This window comes from Argiope bruennichi, chromosome 7 (assembly GCF_947563725.1).
Source record: "Argiope bruennichi chromosome 7, qqArgBrue1.1, whole genome shotgun sequence".
In the NCBI taxonomy this organism is placed as follows: domain Eukaryota; kingdom Metazoa; phylum Arthropoda; class Arachnida; order Araneae; family Araneidae; genus Argiope; species Argiope bruennichi.
The window spans coordinates 52218171-52240035 of NC_079157.1; the positions used below are offsets into that span (position 1 = coordinate 52218171).

The window sequence follows — 21865 nt, forward strand, 5'->3', positions numbered from 1 at the left end:
ATAAATGAAGTAAATGGGTTAACATGAAAAATTAAGAAAGTTGAAAATAGATTATTTTTTAAACTTTCGTAATTTTACTGAAACAATTAGATAAAACTATTCTTAAATCCATCTCGGTGGTTGGCCCATTATCAAATTTGTAAATTTTTTTGATGATGAAATTTTATCCATGTTAGATATATCTTTTTTTTTTTTTTTTTGTTAAATCTAATATGTGTAATTCAAAAATCCACCAGCCAGTAGAGAATAGAGCTATCTTATGTTACAAAAACATAAGACAGTTCTGTGTTTCAAAAATTGGGATAGAAGTATTGTTGGCAACCAGTGAAAATTGGCCATTAATGGAAATCATTCTCATTTCTCTACGCTCACTAGGCAACTGGATATTTATATTAAAATTATGAGAGACTGGAATTTTGACTGTATAATCAACATAATTAGTGCCTTCTTTTCTAAAGTACACTTGTAAATGAAAGATTCTTATAATTTTTTAACGGTGCTTATAATTTTATACATGTTTCTCACTTTAGTTTATACTATAATTTTAAAAAGTTGCTTATTCACACCGATTGTTTTGCATAATTTACATTAATACCTTAATAATTGACCATTTTTAGATGAAATCGTATGCGAGGTCAATTTAGCATTCAAGCATTTAACTAAAACGATTAAATATAAGTAAAGTTGATTATAATAAAAATCAGAATTGCAGTAAACAAAAGAAAGAAAATCACTAACTTATATATAATATTTTCTCTAAAAGTTTTCTCCCCACTGAACATTAAGATGAGCAGCATGTTTAATGTTGCTTCTGCTTTCTATGGGAAATGCAATTAAGAGCCAACTCATATTATTGTTATAATTTTTAGTTTGAAAAGGCCTTTTAAATCAGAGATAGGGGGTGGTTATTTTTTTGCTTTCTTGTATGTGAAGAAAATCATTGTAAATGCCAAAAAATTTGAATTCAAGATTTTGACGAATCTTCGTGTTTCAAATATTTGCAAGTCCAGAAAACACATGTTTGTTTTTGAATTTAATAACTCTTAAACATTACGAACACGACAAATTTTTGCATTTTTAGATGAATGACATTTGTTGTATGATTTTTACACCAAAATTTTAGATTTCTATTAAACTTTGAACAAAATCCTTTCTTGGGAAGGCAGTCTAAGAGTGGGTGAATACAATGATAACAAAATGGAATAAAATCTGTTATGAAGATTTAGCATTGAAAGGTTAGATAAGCATTAAATTTTAACTAAATCCATGAAAAAGTTAGCCATTTGTAAATCTGTACTTTTGCATGCATGCAAAAGCAATAACTGAAAAATGTAATGACTACAATATATCATATTTGGTGTACTGAATTAGAATCTAAGTTGTAGATTCTTACCAAATTTTGAATGAAATCTAGCTATTTGTTGACCATCTATTGGTCAGTGCATGCAAAATGCTGCAACTCAAAAACGCAGCAAAATGGATCAAAAGTGAAATATATTTTTTTTTATTGGTTTCCATACAAATTTATCAAATTTGTATACAAAACAACATTTCCTCGCATAAACAAGGCATTCAAAATGCATACTTAGTTTTCTTTGCCAAACTATAAATTACAGAATGCTTATGTGCAGGATTCTTAAGAGTTAAATTCTAAATATTCATGATGATTGTGGGGGAGGGAAGATTATACCTTTTTTAAAAAGTAAGTAAGAAAGTTTCGGAAGATATTGGCTCCTCTTTCAACTGTATTGTCGTATATTTTGAAAACAAATACATAAATTTTATGTTATTAGGATTAGAAATTATTGTAAGAGATGTAGAATATCATCCAGCATTATAATTTAGGACTAATTTATTGGAAATAAATGTTTTATGCAAGAATTAATTTGTTTTTATATTTTCTGTAAGCAATTTTTTTAAAAAAAGTTTTTAATTTATTCTGTATGTTTTTAAAATTCATCTTACATTTATTAAATGCATGTGAAATTAAAATAATATTAAACACACTGAATTAATTTATAAGCATTGTTTGAATACATTATATACCTACATATTTTTCATGTATTCCTTATTTTCTGGGGGGGGGGGAGATGAAGATAATGAACATTTTTTTAAATACAGTTAGATGTACTGATTGTTTCAAAAACTCTATACTATTGCTTTTGATTATTTTATCCTGTAAAGGTGATAGGTGTAGTATTAGTGTATTTCCTCAGTTCTTTTTTAGTCTTGGTTTTCTGCAGATGTGTTTTCTGTACTTTCCGTTTCCTTTTGTCATTTTGATCAACATTATTTTAATTTGAAACTTATGAATTTATTAGCTGCCTTTGGCAACCATCTGATTTGCTAGGAGTAATTATTCCCTAAGATTTTCAATTAAACATTTTATGAACTTTGTCACTTAATAGCCTCTTCAGCAAAAAATTTTAAGCTTCAAATTTTGACAATGGTATTTTTCATACTATTTTAGAAGCCTTCAGCCAGTTTGTTGCACTATCTATCTCTAATGTGCCATGCTGGGCTGTTTTTATTTAAAGTTGAATTGAATTTTAGTATTGTGAAGTAGATTGTCACTTCTGAAATAAATTGAATAAGAGTAGAGTCACTTGTTACCATTCAGATTGTGAAATATTAGCTGCAATTCAGTTGTATAAAGAGGACTATTTTTAAGATAAAGTGAGTAGAAATCTGTAAAAACAGTAATTCGGCAACAAGGAATGACAGAGTGAAAGTTCTTAGCAATAAATAAATGAAAATAAATGTTTGATAAACAACCAAAGAAAAAAAACTAGCATGAAAGGAAGCTGCAAAGAAAATATCTGGTAGAGTTGCCAAATTGCTGAGAAATATTCTTCAGAGAAAAACAAATGGAGCCCTAGGTCTCAAAAATGTTTTATATACCTTGTACACCAATTGAGTCATATTGCTAAAAAAAATGTGTTAAAAAAGAGGCTGATAAATGTATCTTAAGATATGCCATTAAAGAATTTGGTATATTTTTTGTTATTATTTTGTTTTTTGCCTGATACATGCCTGATATCAAGAAAAATAATGTCCTAAATTTGGCCTCTGTTATCTTTTAAAATGACGTTAATAGATACTGTTTCTAATTTGGGATATTAAAATAGGTAATTATTATATAATCAGTTTTTAAAACAATTGAAATAATTTTATTCTGCACTTATGCCTCTCTTTATTAAATCCAGGGGTGTTTGTACTCCGGGGAAACCCCGGAATTCCGGGGATTTTGAACTTCGATACCCGGAAATTCCGGGGATCGTCGTTCAAAAGGAAGTAGGAATAATAATGAATTATTTATTTTGATCTGGATAATTTTGTTTGCTTTGAAAGCAGAAAACGCAAGGTCAGTGTGTGTGGTGAAAACTTTTCCTTTCTTTCTCCAAAGGCAGTGATAATGCGTGAAAAGGGGGAAAAAACTTCTTTTTTGTTCTTTCCTTATTGCGAGTTATGACTCATTCCCCCGGTTCTCGGACATTCTCTTCTGGATTCTTTTCGGCAAGTAGGCGCGGCAGAAAAAAAAGGGAGAGACTTCGTTCGACCAGATGTGCGATCACGTGACCTGGGTTCAAAGGTCTTAATTTTGCAAAAAAAGTAATTCATTGAACTTTTATAATTAGGTCATTCAATACTTCATAATTGTAATTTTTCATTCCCCCCCCCCTTCTCGAAACTCCAAAATGTCGGTAGTAAGTCCGTAAAAGTTTCAGGGGATTTTTTGGGGTCCCACAAACACCCCTGTAAATCGCAAGCAAAATAAATGAAATGAAAAATTGTATGCCTGACAAATTACTTTGTCTGAAAAGGTTTTTTTTAAAATTATTATTTATTATTATTTTAAGTATGTAAAACCTGCTTGCAATTGATTGTCTTTGGATAAATATCTGATTGTTGAAAAAAAAAAATAAAGTAATGCCCAAATATTTTCAATTCTTAGCGCTCATTCTGAATCCAGAATTTTCCACACCACATTACATAAATCTTCAACAAATACTTTCAGAAAATAGTTTGTAATATTTCTGTAAGTTAGGTGATAAAAAATAAAACTCATATGGATAAATCTCTTGATAAAGAAATATATATTTCGTGCTTTGAATAATAGGAAAATGACAACCTACTCTTTCATATTTAATGCCTTGCATAAAGGAAGAGTTAAAATAAGTTAGAAATTACTATTTGCAATCGTATTGACCGGGCTCTTGGTTCCTACTTCTGACATACATTTTTGTGGTGAAAAGTGAACAAACTGCTCGTTATCTCGTAGAGCCCTGATCATTTATTTACAAGCTTCTTGAAATAGAGCGATAAATAAAATTTTATCTTTTAACCTCTTAACTTTTCTTCTTTTAACTTAACTAAGATTCTTGAGGTTCCCTAAAGTATCAAAATATATACTTAATGTGCCAAAATGATCATACCATCAGCAACCCAGAACAACTTTCTTTCTAGGATTGGTGATTTTTTAGAATTTCATTATAAGAGCAATGAACTGATTAATGTTACTAACAACAAACATGATGAAACTTTTGGAAAGATTGATTTCCTACTTTATAAAAAGTGAGGGGAGTGATAATTTTAAATCAGCCTGCACTTGCAATGATATTATATTATTGTCAAGAATGTTGATGATACTTTCCCTAGCCAACAGCAATGTCGAGAGAGAATTTTTGATCAGTAAAGATTGTTTATGACAGCATTCAAGCAAATGATAGGACAAGTAATTTTGAAGTGTCGAAACCATAGATTTCTATTGCAAGGAATGTACGAGCCAAATATGAAGATTATAAAGAGAAAAAACAAAAGGAATTAAATGAAAATTTGAAAAGAAAAAAGGATTAAAGTATCATTTTAAAGAATTAAAGCCAATTGTATAAATTGTATATTATATAACAATTTTGCAAATGCGTGGCTCAAAAAAAGAAACTTGAAAGTTACTTCAATTTATTTTACACAGAAGACATTTTGTATTGAGAAGTGAAAAGGCATTGCATAAGTCTACATCACAACACCAGGAGAGAGAGAGAGAGAAATTTGTCCTTTCGTTGGTTTTACTATGAGATTCTGATAGGAATTTTTTTCCCATGTATCGACTTAGACAAGACAATCTTGGGTAACTTAAGATTTGTGAGAAATAGATCAAGAAATATAAGGAACATTTAAAAATGAAGTTTACATGAGCTGTTTAAGATAAAAATTGGGAAATTATGGAAGTAAATTAAATAAAATTAATATTCAAAAAGAGTTTCTTAAATTCTCTTTCTTTTTTCTTAAAAAAATTGATTCAAAATTTTGCAAAACTTTTTAAGACTTTGATTTACTTAAAGCACTTGGTTGGTTTAAATCAATAAGCTATTAATAACGATTTCATTGGTATTTTAATTATTCATGTTCAATTTTGAAATACATAATTGTTATTTGTAAATTTTTGAATTTTAAATGTAATGGGCAAGCAGTTGTTGTTACTAGTTATTAACTATAAATTAGTATCATATGCTTAGCATTATTTGTAATAATAAATGGCTTAAAAACAATATTCATATATAAAAGTATACATTTTTGATTAGAATAATTAATTTCTTATGATTTGTTGGAGAAAAAGATTTGAATTAATATTTTGGTAGTTTCTTTTGTTGAAATTTTTGCTAATATATATTATTAAATATGTATTTATGAAAAAAAAAACTTTAATTAGTTTTTGAATTGTTTTTTAAAATTTTCAGCAAAAATTATAATTTCTGTTAACAAAATAAAATTTGTGTTTGCAAAGAATAGCTAAAATTATTTTTAGAATTCTTATTCAGTTATTTTGTTGAAATTTCCAGCATTTTTTTAAATGAAAGAAATGTAATATACTGTTGTTAATAAAAAAAATTTTAGAATGTTCATTCCATTAAAAAAATTAAATTTATGAATTTTTTTCATATTTAATAACTTGTAAAAGTGTTTTAGTAATGTGTATTGTATAAATACAATGTTTCTGAGTAGGGAGAAAGATAGAACACTGATATAGATATATTTAGTAGCATAATTTAAGGAAATGTTGCATGTTTGGACAGGGAATTTTTTTCACAATTTCTGCAGCCGCCCTTTTTTATTGTTTGATTTTCTATTGTTGAAAATTGAAGAGGAATTTTAGTTTAATATCTATGTAATTTAAAAGACTGCGGGAAGAAAACAACAACCCATGAATTTCTTGAAAATTATGAGAGGTGAACCGCACACATATGTTTTTAATATTGCTATGGTGTCTGCATTTGTAAGATTCATGCAGTCAATGTATAGAACATAAGCAACAATTAAAATAATAGGATTTTAATGCCTGGCAATTTGATGGAGTCATGGACATGAATTTACGTCTAACTGAAATTAAATATAACCAAAGTCCCTGGTGAATCAACTGGTCACTGGTTTAATAAATTTATAAATTATTGATGTAATTTTTTGAAAATGTAAGTCACAGAATTAAAATTAGTATGATTTAAAAGCTTATTTTTTTAAAAAAATTTTATGTGATATTTTTTGCAATAATGTGTGCTTGAATTATCTGGATAATTTAATGAATAATCTAGATAATTTAAAAATTCCTTTCATGGTGAGTGCCTGTTAGCAAAGAAATAGCTGTGTATGAATTGCAATAGCTTTAAATTTCAACAACTTGCTGTGTAGAGTGTTTGGAATAATTTTTGTATCATGCTTGCTTTGTATAGTTTACAGACAGTAACATTGTTTTAATATCAACATTTGAATGTATTTAATTTCATTGCTTGCTATTTTTATGAGTTCATTTGTAATTGATGAACATAATTACAGGTAATCACTTTTTAAATATGTTTATATTCTAAAAGAAGAAGACATGACATTTCTTGCAGATTTAAATGTTTTCAGAGTCGAATTTTATCATTATCAATCGAATTTTATTATGTAATATTTCAGGTGATAGCGATTTATTGTTTGGTTAATCATCTTCAATGTTTTTGTTTGGCACAATTCACTATTTTATGAAGTTCATTTTTTGTTTCACATTTGTGTGAGCATTATTCAGAATTTTATTTCGTTAATAGAATCTTAATTTTTTTAAAGACACAAACGCTCCTGTACAAAATTTTATTTCTGTATTTATAGATCGGAGAGTTCGGTAAAGAATGTGCTGCTAAATGGAATGCTATGAATGATGAGCAGAAAGAACCTTTTTTAGATTCTGCGGGAAGGGACAGAGAACGTTATAAGCGTGAAGTGAGTGCATTTTTATTGTAATTAAAGTTACAAATTTATTTTTAGAAAAAATGTCCAATTTTTAAATAATTTGGTTGTAATTTGTTATTTTGTTTTGATTATTATTTTAAATTTAATGTTAGAAATCTAATGGAGGAAAGAATCTTTTTTTATTTGCTTATTAATATTATTTTTGTATTGATATAGATGTCCATATACAAGCCAGCCAGAGATGCTAATAAACCCAAGCGCCCTGGTACTGCATTTATGCTGTTTATGGCAGATTTTAGGAAAGAAATGGCTGGAAAAGAGCCTGAAGGTGGTGTAGCTGCTATGGCTAAACTAGGTATAAAAGTTTTTTCGAATAAAGAAATGATTTTTTAAAAAGATTTCAGTTAATGTTATGATAATTTTTTTTATTTACTTCATCAGTTTTAACTACAGCTAAGAGTGTTTAAGTGAAATTTTCTTACATTAACAATAACAAAATTTAAAAAGGGCAGGTAGAGGGAATTATGAATAATTTTGTCCAATGGATATATTTATTTACTGCGTAACTGTAAATTTCTAAAAATTATACTATTTAGTGAATATAATGCATTTGAAAAGAATAAAAGTTTAAAAATATGTTTTAATGTTTTGCTTTTACTTACTTATAATATTCATGTGCATTCTTAATCTCAATAAAAATGACATTTTTGTAAATAAAGTGATTTTAACAGTTTTATAGTTATTAGTCCTTGTTTAACTTGACATGTCTTTAAAAAAAAGAAACTGTCTTACTATGTTTTAAGGAAAGATAGGAAATTTAAGAAGCATCAAGTGTTTCAGGATCAGTTTATTGTGGCCCAACACATAAGTTATATTTAAAACATATGGACTATTAGTAAATTTAATTTTTCAGGTAAAATGAAATAAACATTCAGAAGTAATTTAGACATTTTAAAAATACTTTCCCCCCCCTAATTTTATTGAACAAAACATTACTCATTTCTTTCTGGGATTTAAGTTGCAGTTTATGAATGGTATACTAAATTTAATGGTTTAATATTAAAAATGATGACTGCAACTAACTCATATTTTTATTACATTACTATCAATTATTTATATTAATTTTTTTAATTAAGAGTAGTATGAATATGATATAAAACTTTATCACTGAATGATGAAAAGCTGTTTTTATCTATTATAAAAGCAAATGTTAATTTTTTTTAAACCTGTATCTCATAACCATTCAGATTTCTTAATAATAATAATCGCACCTGATGCAAATCTAAAAATTAACATTAAATGTTATTCCACTTGTACTTTTGTGATACCTTGAGAAAAACTTAAAGATTATCTCACTATAAATATATATATATTTATTTATAGTGAGTAGTGATCATTCAATTATTTTTTTGTTAATGAATTTCTTTATTATCAGTAATATTTCTATTAATGCATAATATGAATAATTTGAACATGGAGTGATTATTAAAATGAATGCTAGATTTTGGTAGGGAAATAATGGTAACATCTCTGCGTAGAATTTTTTGTGCAATAGAAATTTTACTTTTTATATCTTCATAATAATTATCTAAATTTTGCACTTTTAATGCCTACAATATTTTAAAATTTTTATTCTATTGGTTTCATGTTTGTAAAGCTGAAATTTCATAATCAATTTTGCTTTAGTATATTTTAAGTAAAAGTACATTATTTCAATTTATTTAGAACTTAATTCTTAATTAATATATAATTACCCCCTTTCTAGTGACACCATTGTTAGGGAATTTGTGAAAAAAGGATTTCAAATTATTTATGCTAATGATTTATGAAGATTGAAATGTAGGAATTAAAATATAAAAGAATTTAACCTTTCGGAACAGTAATAAAAATATGTTTATAAATGAGCTTAAAAATCTTAATATTGTCTAAAATATTAAAAAAAAAATTGTTTAAGTAACAGTAACAAATATAATTGAATATATTTTTATTTTTGAATAGGTGGGGAAAGGTGGAGAAGTATGACTGATGAAGAGAAAGCGCCTTATGTTGAACAGCAATTAGAAGCAAAACTACGATATGAGCATTCCATGGAAGAGTATAGAAGAACTGTATGTTATAGAATTTATTATGCATTTTTAAAAAAAATATTAATTAAAATATTTTCTAAGTAGTAAAAAAAAAGCTTTTTATTTTATTGAACTTAATATTACCTGTTAAATTTTAATTTTTATGTTATGTAAATCTAAACTTAATTCCTCTAATTGTAACAGTATCATCCACTTTATTTAGAGTGCTATGCATTTTTTGCTAGCATTTAAGGAAATCTTTTTGATTGCATCAGTGGCTTGTCTTCAATATTGTTTTTATAAGACATACATTATTAATATTATGTTAATTATAGTAGGTGTTGGGTTCAAATTGTGATAATTAACCATTTTTAACATTTATATTGCCGGCGTCCTCGCCTAGGGGTAGCGCGTCTTCCTCATAATTTGGTTGCCCCAGTTTCGGATGTGGTTGCTCTTTACCCTATGTTCTATCTGTGAAGTGTGTGAAAGAGCCCCCCCCCCCTTGTGAAAAGGTGTAGTGAGAGCGAGTGTTTGAGTGTCATCTTCTTATGACCTAGAAGTCCGTCTTCTGCCCAAGGGTGCTCAGGACTCCTTACACTCAGAAGTATTACAACCCCCTTTCAGACACGATATCATCATCAACATTCATAATAGATATTATATTGCAGCATCTAATTTCATTTTATCATACATCTTTCTTCCCATAAGATATACAATCATTTGAAAGTTATAAATTAATTCTTGTAACTAACTCATGGATAATTGAAATTGGTGTAGCAAATAGTTCCAATGCTTCTATTTTGTTGATTTTTGCACACTTGTATTGATTATGAAAATATTTCATTTATAATTGTCTATGAAGAAACATCAAGTTTGTAAAATAATATTAATTAGTCAATTACTATTCTTATTAGATGAACTGCTTTCTCTGATCATAGTATCAACAATGAACATTTTGATCATAATGATGTTTTGGTGACTATAAAATATTTTTTCATTGTTAAGTTCGCTCTGCTTAAAGGTAAATGTGCAGAGTATGACATTGTTTGTGACATTTATTTATAACAAGTACATTGATTTATTCACATATTTTTATATTTTTTAATATTTATGATTATTAAAATGGATGATAAATGGGGGAATCTTGCAATAAAAAGAGGCCTTCTGTAGCTTTAAAAACAGAAAATTAACATATAAAGTTGACCTAAATTGAACTTGAAGCTGAAGCACAGAGTGGTGCGAGATTGATTTTTGAAGTGATTAAAATAGTTCCAAAAGTAATTCTGAATCTTATTCACAAAGTAATGAAGAAACTATTGAGACCTGAGAAATAACATGGAGTTACACAAGAATGTTGGAATGGGAATGAAAGTAAAATATAAAAAGAATGGAAGGAAGGAAGAAGTCAATAAAAACATGTTTTGAATCTTTCAGATTCTGCTGTCAATGTTTCAAGGGATACCCTAAAAATCAAACATTTCCTTTGTTTTGTTTTAGTTTTTTCAAAGAACAGTAGCATCTGAGGGTATAACTTTATTATTATTTCCTATTACATATTGATAAATGTTTTTATCGTAGTATTTGATATCAACAAAAAATTTCATCGTCACCGCCACTCACTCTGACTGGAGTATGTATTTTTTTTTATTTAAAAAAATGTGTATTCTTAACATCAAATGAAAGTACTTAGTAAACATTTCTATATAATTTTTAAGAAAAAATATATTAAAAAAAAATTGGCATGCAGGTAACTTCTGAAAATTTCCTTCTTAACACTTCTTTCCAATTATAGATTTTTTTTTAATAGATTTCAATTTAATGAGCATAAGAGAGGTAAGGAATTACATTTAATTTCAATTTAATGAGCATAAGAGAGGTAAGGAATTACATTTACATTACCTCTAGACTAGTTCAGTATGATTCACTCTAGTTTTTTTCAATTAAATCTTCATTCAGGAGATGAGCCACCTTTTAGCTGCTATGCTATACATCTCAAGATTATCAGTTAAAATTGTGGTATGAAATTATTTCTTAATGATATCTACATCAGTAGCAATTTTATAGATATTTAAGCAATTATTTGCACGAATCTAAAGTTTATTAAGTTTTTGTTGCATCTAAATTTTTTTTAAAGCAAATTTTTGCAACTCAGCATTGCTAGTATCAGTGTATTGAAAAACATAGTCAAACCCATAGTATATTATTTTTTACTGTCCCTAAGTGACAGAGAAAATGTTTGGATATTCTTGAGGGGGGGGGGAGCAAACTTACTGTTAACATTATAGCAAGTTCAGTGTGTTGTGTTTATTGGTATGTTTTTTCAGGAATGCCTCATAAATATGAATTTAAGAAATTTTGCCAGCCAACTTTTCTATTATATTTCATATATTCTTTCCCTTACTCAACATTTTTTGGGGGCAAATACTCTGCATGTCAAATAAAATAATTTTAATTAATAATGGTGAATGTTAGCTGTATTCAATACTATATTTTAGGAATAAAACATGTAATTTGAAATTTTTATTTTCGAAAAAGGTTTTTAAATATAACTCTTTTTCAACATGTTTTTTTGATTCCATGTGCTTTTATTTTATATGCACTTTCAGGTATGAATTTTAAAATATTCCCTTTTCTTCATATTTGAATATTTTTCACTGTGTGAAGCAGTTTTCTGTTATGGAGCATATTAGATAAATGTGCATGGATCCTAGTTGGAAGTACTCACTAACTTAGACAATCCTTTATAATAAATACTTTTTTTTTTTTTTGATAAATGCTTTTTAAGTCTTAATTTGTTGTGCAATATTCTGGATTAAATGTAGGTCTGAAAGTTAGCATGAAGTAGTTAAAATCTATTATTTCTCAATAAAAATTATATTATGAAGTTACATTTTTAATAAATAAATAAATGAGTATTTTATAATTTAAAAGTTGTTTCTGAATGCCTTAGAAGAATTTGCTCACCAATCCCTCTTGCTTATATCAATCTTCTTAGTAAGACTTTCTAATATTCTTATTTCAGCAAAACTTAGAAGCTCAAAATCAGGCAGCTAAAGCAAGAGCAGCTGCAGAGGAAGAAAATCGAAGCAGCCCTTCTGATAACTTTAATATGTGTCAGCAAGGCAATTCTCAGCAGCAGCAGCAACAACAACAACAGCAGCAGCAACAACAACAACAGCAGCAGCAGCAACAACAACAACAACAACAACAGCAGCAGCAACAACAGCAGCAGCAGCAGCAAATGACACGCTCTCAGCCGACACCTCCTTCTGGATGTTCGACTCCAGCATCCACTGCCTCTTCGCCGGCTGCGCAAGATCTCAGTTCGAGTCCCTCTGGTATGAATACTCCATCTTCTGCGGCTCAAACCTCAGGAGCTAATGTTGGCCCTCTGCCATCGTTTTCCACATCTCTGGCATTGTCTCATCCTGGCCTCTCTAATCCTCATGCCACATCTCTGGCCATGTCCTATGCACAGTATTCGCTTCCTAGTTTTGCCCATGCCGGGGTCTTGGCTGCAAATTATACTCAAGCTCACTCTCACAACACGACCACCGCGGCCGCCCATATGCCATCAGCAGCTTCGTCTTCTACTTACAGTCAGGCTCAGGCCCACATGCAAGATCCTTACAGGTGGACCTAAGCACTCTGTGGTGAGTGAAAAAAAGATATCTTCCTTTCTAGGACAACAATTACAGGGCAAAAAGATTCCGATGGCAATCGATGCAGCTCTATTCAGAGATATGCACAGTTTTTTGTGCATTTAACCTTCCCTTTAAAACACTGATTTTGAGTCTGCTTTTTCTGGAGGTACCTGTGATGTGTTGGTTCCACGTCGTCATGCACAGTATTTCTCTTGTACTTGTACCCTAGTCTGCGCCTTTTAAGATATTGACAGACTTCATATTGTTCGGAAACTTTATATTTGTCTCATATCACCGAAAGATCTGACCATCGGATTCTGAGACAGAATGTTTGGTATAAATATATACAGTGTGGTAAAATGTTGGAAAGATGAACAAAAAATTATAAATAAGCATGCCAAGAGTACTTTTAATCATCAAATTAAATTTATTTATGTTTTGTCATTGCAAATTCATTTTTTAATAATGAGTCAAGTCATCAATCCATACTGTTTTTATATCGATTCTGTATGTTGAAGACATTTATGTTTGTATAATATGACATGAATTTTTGTACAATTTTTTTTATATTTTGCCATATAAATTTGTTTTATAATTGTTAATGTCTTGTGCAATGACAACAAGTAACATATCTTTTTATTTGCACAAAATGCATTTTTTTTCCTTGTTTTAGTTTGTTCATGTTTTTTAACATTTTACTGTTAAAACTGGCTCTTGTAATTCTATGACTTTACAGAGCTGAATTCACATAATATGTGAAAAGATATAGCTTGTACAGAGTCCTGCAAGCCTCTTTTTGTAAATATTCCATGACATCAAATCTGTTTGAAATTTTGCCAACAAGTGCACAATCTTAGTTGCAATTTTTATCATCTCTCTCTCTTTTTTTTGAAAGCAGAAGTTAATAGATTTTTTTTTTCTTTTGAATTGTGTAAATAAACTATTGATTTTGAAATGAACTTTATTTTTAGAATTATGTTGAAATTTCCACAATTCTCATTTTTCTGCTTTTTGTAAATATAATCTGTTTATTTGCAATATATGAGGGTCCTACAAGTTTTCAATTAGTCACAAATATTTCCACATATATATCCATTTTTATATTTTTGCCTTTTTATCCTTTTGTTACATTTTTTAATGGTGAAATGAATCAAAATATTATATCCTCCTATACTTTATTCAGTAGTAATGATTTTGCCATGTCAAGGAAAGTTAAATATAAATAGGTTACTTCAGCATAGTTAGTCAATTTAGATTTCTTTTGTTTTATTGCTCTGAAATTCATATTGACAAAATTTTTTATCAAAGTCATTATCTAAATGTTTTGAATTCTCACAGGGTATTTATTAGTTGAGCTTAAAATGGATTTACATTAATTTGTATTTTAGCACATGACTGATATAATAAATGAATTTTGCGTGTGTTGCATCTTACCTAGATGCCTATTGCGATGATTTTTTAATTTTTTTACTCATTGAAAAATATAAAAAATGAGCAGTGTTAAATAATTCATAAAATTGAATCTATGAATAAGATCTATGTTGATTTCAACAATTAATTCCTTATAATTTTAACCATAGATTTCATAATTTTTTAATTATTTTTTTATATCATGATCATGTTGGTTTTTAATACATTCATTTTTGTTTGCACAATATTTGAAATTAGATGTGATGCAAATTTTTGACGCACATTTTTATAAGGTAATAACAATTCTATTGCTCGCATTTTTTCTTCCTCTTTATTTTGTATTGCATGAAATTTCTTCAAATGTCATAGTTTTCTTATTTTTTTATGATTTATAATTATTTATCCATCTCATTTCATTTTTAAAAAAAAACCTGTTTATTATTTTGTGCGCTTTTTGCAAACAGATTCCCTTTCCCTTCTGTATGAATAAGGCAAGCTTACTATATTTTATATGAAGCTCTATTAATCGGTAAAATTCATACTATATATTTTTTTTAATTGAAACTGATCTCCCTCCCCTTTCTCTCCCTCAATCTGTCAGGGTGCTTGAGAGTGAGGCTACTAGGTTTGCAGGACTTGTCAGGCTGTGTTTAAGAGTAAAAACTTAGAAGTATTAGATTATTGCTGTCAGGGCTTCTTAAAGTATGGCCATTGAAGCCTGTTAGCAAGCTGTTACGGAAAACTTCAATGTTGATTGGAGATTTCATGAATTCATTTCATGCAAATTTTGTCGTAAATTAAAAATGTCTATTAAACTAAATTAATCTTTTGTTTGTTTTTAAATCAATACATCATTGATATGATTGATGATGTCTGTACAATTGATCTCTTTTAAAGCGGTGGGGGTCTTTTTGTCTATGTGTGTTTGAGGAAAATTTTAAGAAGCCCTGATCTATATGAATATAGTAAAATTTTCATTTTTTAAGAAATGGATTTAAGATTGTAAAGAATAAACTGCTCTAATTTTAAATGAAAATGAAGACTATTTAAGGTGTTGGTATCATATTTCATGCTGTATATTTGATCTGAATCCTAGGTACTTTTAAGTGCAAAGAAAAAGGTTTTTGTGAATTAAATTTGTATTTCAGTATTATCCTGTAAAGCCTATACATATACATATATATATTTATCTTTAGATAATACTATCCATCAATGTAGCATTTTATTCTTTTGATATGTGTGTACTTAAGAGCATGGCCCTCTTATTATGCGTGCCTCTGTAGATATTATTAAAACAAAATGCTTAGCCTAAATGAAGTGCTTTGTTGTCTTGGTCAGGCGTTACATTACTTTTCTTGTAATTTGGAGGGGGGGGGGGCATTCAGAAAAGAAAAATGCTGCCTGTTTTCAAGGGTTGCTCGCACTAATTTTAAGTTATAAAGCTTTTTAAGTTTTTAGAGAAATATATACTGTTTAATGTTTTTATTATGTAGTGCATTTGATTTAAATATGATCAATTTGATATGCAGAGCTTCAAATTCAACATTTAGTTTTTTACATTATTTGTTTTCCTGATTGTAATTGGATACTTTGTTTAAATAATCATTGTACCTCATGAAAATTAAAATCCAGGAGACAGGTACATAAACAGTACTGCTGCTATAATAAGTCTTATGACTTTCAGAAGTGCATCTGTATGCTGTTATTTTATCAAAATACTAACCTCGTCATCATTGTGACCACATTTTTGGCCATACCTCGATAGTGACTTTCAATTCACCTCTATTAATTTTATCTCAATGCAAGATCTGCTGTCTGTGATACTTCGTCACAAATCATTGTGGAACATTGTTGCTTCCATTTGTATCTTACATTTGTTCATAAAATAATACCCTGAAAGCAACTCAACCCCGTGAAATCTGCTAGTATTTACGTAGAAGTCATCTCATTGTTGAGTTACTTAAATCTTCCCTTTGGCGAAACAAAAAGTAGATTTTATCCTGTAAGCGAATTAAGTTAGTCTTCTGTATGAATCTTTTCCCAAATGTTGCAATTTTGGAGTGACTGCATATAACTGGCAACTGAAATTTTAAAATTCTTTGTCCTGTTTATTTTTAATGAAATAAATGCACCATGTTTTTTTAATTATTATTTGATGATAATTTCTGAAGACCTAATTTTTATTTTGGCAATGTTAGATTTCTAAGCCTGTACAAATTCTGCTACTCTTCACTTTGCTACTCATCTTGGTCATGAATACCACTCAGAAAAATAGCCTTTTTGTGTACAAATTTCAGGGTGTGAATAAATATAAGAACAACTATGCATTATTGTACCATATTTGATAATAGATTTTTATATCAGATGTAAATCACAGAAATCTGTCTTGTAAAAGTGTCATTTCCTATGTATTTGGTTACATAATAGTTTTCTCTTCTGTCCTACGTAGGATCTGAGTAGCATTGTGAATATGAATAATTTAAATCTATATATCTTTAACATGTTTGTAAACTTTTATGTGCACCAAAAGTTACATTTATTATTAGGGGGCAATATGCATATTTTATTGCAAATTCTTATTTGATAATTATGTGTATTGTGTATGCTTTGTTATATTTCTGGATTCAAGGTTAAAATTAGATTATTGTGCTTTAAACCTGCTTGCAGTTTTTAATGAGCACATAATTTTAATTCAGATGTAATGTATTTAGCGATGAATAATATCCAATGCACTTCTGTAGGTTGTGATTTGACAAAAAAAATTTCTGTCCATTATACTTCTGATAAACAAGGTCTCATTTATTATTTAAAGTTGTTTTGTGAAGCATTCAAACCCGGTGAAATTTAATCTATAAATTACTGTGCTGGTTTTTTTACTGCGAAACAAAATTTCCTAGTGTTTTCTCTTATGTTTTCAGTATATATAGTTGTTAGAATATAAAGTGAGGTGGTTTTTTTTCGTCTTTTCTTTTAATGCTTTTGCCAAAATTGTTATTTTATTTTGGCTTTGAACTCCATAATTTTTATATTATATTAATGTAGTGAAAGTAATTCTGCTTTTGAATTGAATATTTAATTTTTAAAACCTTTATTAATTAATAATATTTTGATGTTTAAAATTAAATATTGCATGCTATATGGCTCTAAGATTTGTAAGTTACTTCTCAGTGGACATACTTACCTCATTAGTATCTTGCTCTTAGCAGGGAAAAAAATTAAGTGCCCATTATTCTAACTCAAAATAAAATGTTCTTTTTTTTATGATCGAATACCTCTGCAGATATTTTTGTATTGATACTACAGTGGATTTCCCATCAATATTTTCTTGCTTAATATGCATTAGATTAATTATCTAAATAGCTCATTTGTTTAGTTTTACAAAAAAGTATAACTGACATATTTATGTAGATAGTTCAGTTTTGTGAATTGGTCTTTAATATCTTATTTTATACATTTTGATCCAATAGTCTCAGGAAACTCAATAATCATTTTAATAGAGATTAATGTAATTATTCTTTGGTCAAACTTGTTTTCCCTCAATTAACCATGAATTTAAAATTTTCAATCCTCTGTTCATGTATTATATTTAGCATGATTTTTAGTTGGTAATACAATTAATTATGTATTTAGCATTGTTTTATTTTTAAAATCAGGTAAGTACTTAATTATGTTATGCAGAACTAAATATATGTTAAAATTAAATTTTTTGCACATGGTGCATTTTTTTTTCATTTTAATAGTATGTTTTTTTTTATTGTTCACATTTTAAAATAAATGGAATGTTTTCTGTTGTGGGCTGTGCTACTGCTCACTGTTATGTTTCATTTTAATTCATCACTTTTATCGTGATATTGTTATGATTTTAATTATCATTGTTCTAGCATTTTAAAAACATAGCTGCATTAATCATTTTCATAAACTTAGAGGAGTAAACTTTTACAAAATCTCCGGTGTTCATAATTTTGTATGTAGCATATTCATCTTCAACTTAAGTGTCATGTTTGTGCCATTATAAGTTTACAAGTGGAGCCAATCTATAGCCATAATTTTAATCTACTTAATTTCATGATTGTATTACTTTTTTTACATACGGTTTATTATTTTAATCAAGAAGTTCTATGAAAACTTGTTTTAACATAAAAGGAACTTTTAAAAGAAATGTGCAGCTAATATAATGTGTATGGCACAGGATTCTATTTAAATGATCTGTTACTTTTCAAATGAAAAAGCTTTACCTCCTAACTGTAAAAAGATATGCTATATTTGACATCTGGCACCAAGTTTTGTGCTTTGTAAATAGGTTTTCCCTTGATTACTATTGTAATACATTTTGGACTAATTGAAAAATATATTCAATTTCTATATTAGTGAAAAATAATGTAGTTAAAAAGTGCATCTTGTAGTTGTAAGATAAACAATGTCTATGTTCAAATTAAAATTATTTGTTAAAAGAAGTAGTTTTCATGTTCCTTAGTAAATTCCCTGGCTAATTGTTTTACATTTAATTGTTTAATTCTTAGATTTCTTACCTACCTCTGTTTTTCTTATAAGTTATTCATAGTTAATTGACTGTAACTTACAAAAGTGGCATTGTATTTATTTCTGAGACATTGAAAACATTCCAAATTGGCATATATCCATGTGGTTATCAAATTTTAATTAATTCTGGACATCTGTTATTTAATAAGAAAACTAACTCATTGGATAAAGTAATCAGCCTAGTAAGCATTTATATATGGAACAAGGTTGATATTATGCATTATGAGCTAACTCAAGGTTCCCTGTACTTTTTTGAATTCGAAGATAGTAATCATAATAACTATAATGTTATTTAAATAGATGTTATATAAATAAGTTTTAGCCTAACTCAATTTTGGAATGTTTGTTAATTATTGTGCCATGCAGCAGTATTTAGCTGTATGCTTTTCTGCATTCAAAGGATGTGTTATATTGAATTAGAATTTAGATTTAATATGTGTCAGTATTATTTTGTGTGATTTAAACTCAACATAGATTTTATTTGCTTGTTTGCATGATATTCATCAAAACTTTTGTTTTGTTTTTGAAATGATGATAATGATTTGCCTTTAGTTTCATTTTTAGCATTTGTTGATTCTTCAGTGTATTTTTCAAACATTGTTCCATGGTCCTCAATTATTTTTTTAAAAAATTTATAAAATTATTTTTTTCTGAATGTAAAATTAAATTTTAAAATCTTAATATTAAATTTTAATTTTAAAATCTTTTAGATTATGAATTGATGAAAAGATTTCAATTAAAAATTTTGATATCTGTAAATTTTTTCAATTAAAAGTCTCAGTTCAAAAAGACATCTTGATTGAAATTTTCCTTTAAGGATTTATTGAGGCAAAAAATATAGAGCCATTATAACTTTTTAATTAAAAATTTGAGGGCAAAATTGTTTTTTAAAACAAAAATAAAGATACTTGGCAGTATCAGCCCATTCCATCTCATTTTTTCTCTTTGCTCAATTCAGGTATCATTGTACATTTATTGGGTATGCACTGTACAGTTTTCAAGATCGTTAAAATATTCAATTTCTTCTTCTATATGCCTTATTATTTTATAATGTTTATGTACAGCTTTTTTGTAAAAAATCTGTGTCATATTGTTTAATTTAAATTTAAATCATTTTGAAGGAATCATTGTTAATTCACATATTTCAGTTTTGTTAAAATCAAAATTTCGTACTTAAGACTATTTTTTATTAAATTTCACCCAGGTGAGAAAAATGGTTACCAATTAATTTGGTGCCAAATTTATTATTTTATATATGTATATATATTTTTTTAGTGCTTACATAGTCTTTATTGATTTCTTTTTAATATGTTGTATATTGCCAAAAAAAAAATGTTTAATATTGAACAGCCTAGAGTTAAATTGAGGTTTGGTGCATGTTTTTAAAGACTTTTGAACACCATAGAAATTCCAGTATAATATGAAAAATTTGCAGCAAGCACAGTTGTGCTTAGCATTTAAAATATATATCTATCACTTCTGTGGTAAAGTATTCAATTTAATACTGATGTGATTATAAAACTGGAATGGAATATTGGTAAAATTTGGTACAGGGTACCTGTAGGTTTAATGTCAGTCAAGATTTGTTTCCCTGAACATGTGTTGTGTAATTGCTAGCTTATTAAATGGATTATTTGTATCTGAGTGAAGTCTTCCTTCATATTTTATTTATGCAGCATTTAAATACAAAATATACACAATACAATGAGTTCTTAACTTTTTGTACATTTTATGAGATCGAAATTTGTTCTGGTATTGATCACTTCTGACAACTTAAGCAAGGTCTGTTGTGATTTCAAAATAAATATCCTAATAACTATCACTGAGTGAATATTGGCTTATAATTTCAAACAACTCAGAATGTTACAATGCTTGCATATTTTCAAAGCTAAAAGTATATTTTAACACTATATTGCCAAAATTTACCATTTGATATTTTAACATTAAAAAAAAAAAATAAGTTATAAGCTTTTTTTTAGAAGCAGAATATTTGTTCCTCTTCCCCCCCCCCCCCCCAAATGAATGAAATCCACCAGTTTTGAAACTGTATTTAATAATAAGTCAGAATTCAATCATTCCTATTTAACTGGTCTTTTCCAAAATAATTTCTTTTTGAGTGAAATAGAAGTGTTTCCAATAAAAAAAATAATCGAGCTTCGAGATCTAAAAAGTTATCAGTTTTTTTTTAATATTATTTTATTTTTAGAAAAGTGAGAGACTTAATTTAGTTATAGTTAATTTAAAATGATAACAATGCAAATAACGATTTGAAATTTTTCAGTGCATTAGAATTATGTTATTTACTAAAATGATGGAAATAGCGGAAATTTAAACATTGACTACATCAAACTTAAAAGAATAATTTATCACTTGTGTGGCTGCAGATAATTAATTAAAAACTTTCATAAACAGTGTTATAAACAATTAATCACAATAATTTTGACTTCAATTATTTCATTAACAAGGTGTGAGGAACTGCTGTAAAAACCAAGCACCTTTAACCGGGGGGGGGGGCATTTTTGTATATGCATGCATATGTAGACACACTTATTTTCAAAACATAAGATACTACTTTTCAATAATTTAAAGTTTTTATTAAAATATTTTTTTTAATTTGGAAAAAAAAACAATCCAAATTGTAGTTACCAAAAAATTAAGTCAACTTTTTTAAGTTAACCATAAAAATCTGATTTTTTTCCCCCAACATTCTATAAAATTAACTGATTATCATTTGATTTAGATTGATACATCATCTTTTAAAGTGATGACATCGATGTGAAAGCATAGCATGATCAAGGAAAAAAAATTTTTTATCCATGTTTATATCAAAAGTGAATCCAAAATTAAGAATGCATTTTTAAAAATAAATTAATATTTTATCATGTATTAGAAATATTTCAAGAAGTTTTTAATATAATTAAACATTCATATTATTAATATTGATTTTTAAATCTTTATAAATATGCCGTATGGATATTAATG

General features: G+C 27.8%; 1 protein-coding gene across 4 annotated transcripts in view; it reads left to right on the plus strand.

Annotated features, from left to right (window-relative positions):
• Positions 1–20522, plus strand: part of LOC129976456 (uncharacterized) — a 39815-nt gene extending 19293 nt beyond the window's left edge. For all 4 annotated transcript variants that reach the window (XM_056090041.1, XM_056090044.1, XM_056090042.1 and 1 more), the window contains 4 exons: positions 7141–7251; positions 7438–7576; positions 9220–9329; positions 12313–20522. In XM_056090041.1, the coding sequence (XP_055946016.1) occupies positions 7141–7251; positions 7438–7576; positions 9220–9329; positions 12313–12933 (981 nt within the window). In that variant the 3' untranslated portion in view covers positions 12934–20522. The remainder of the gene's footprint in view (positions 1–7140; positions 7252–7437; positions 7577–9219; positions 9330–12312) is intronic.
• The last annotated feature ends 1343 nt before the right edge of the window (positions 20523–21865 follow it).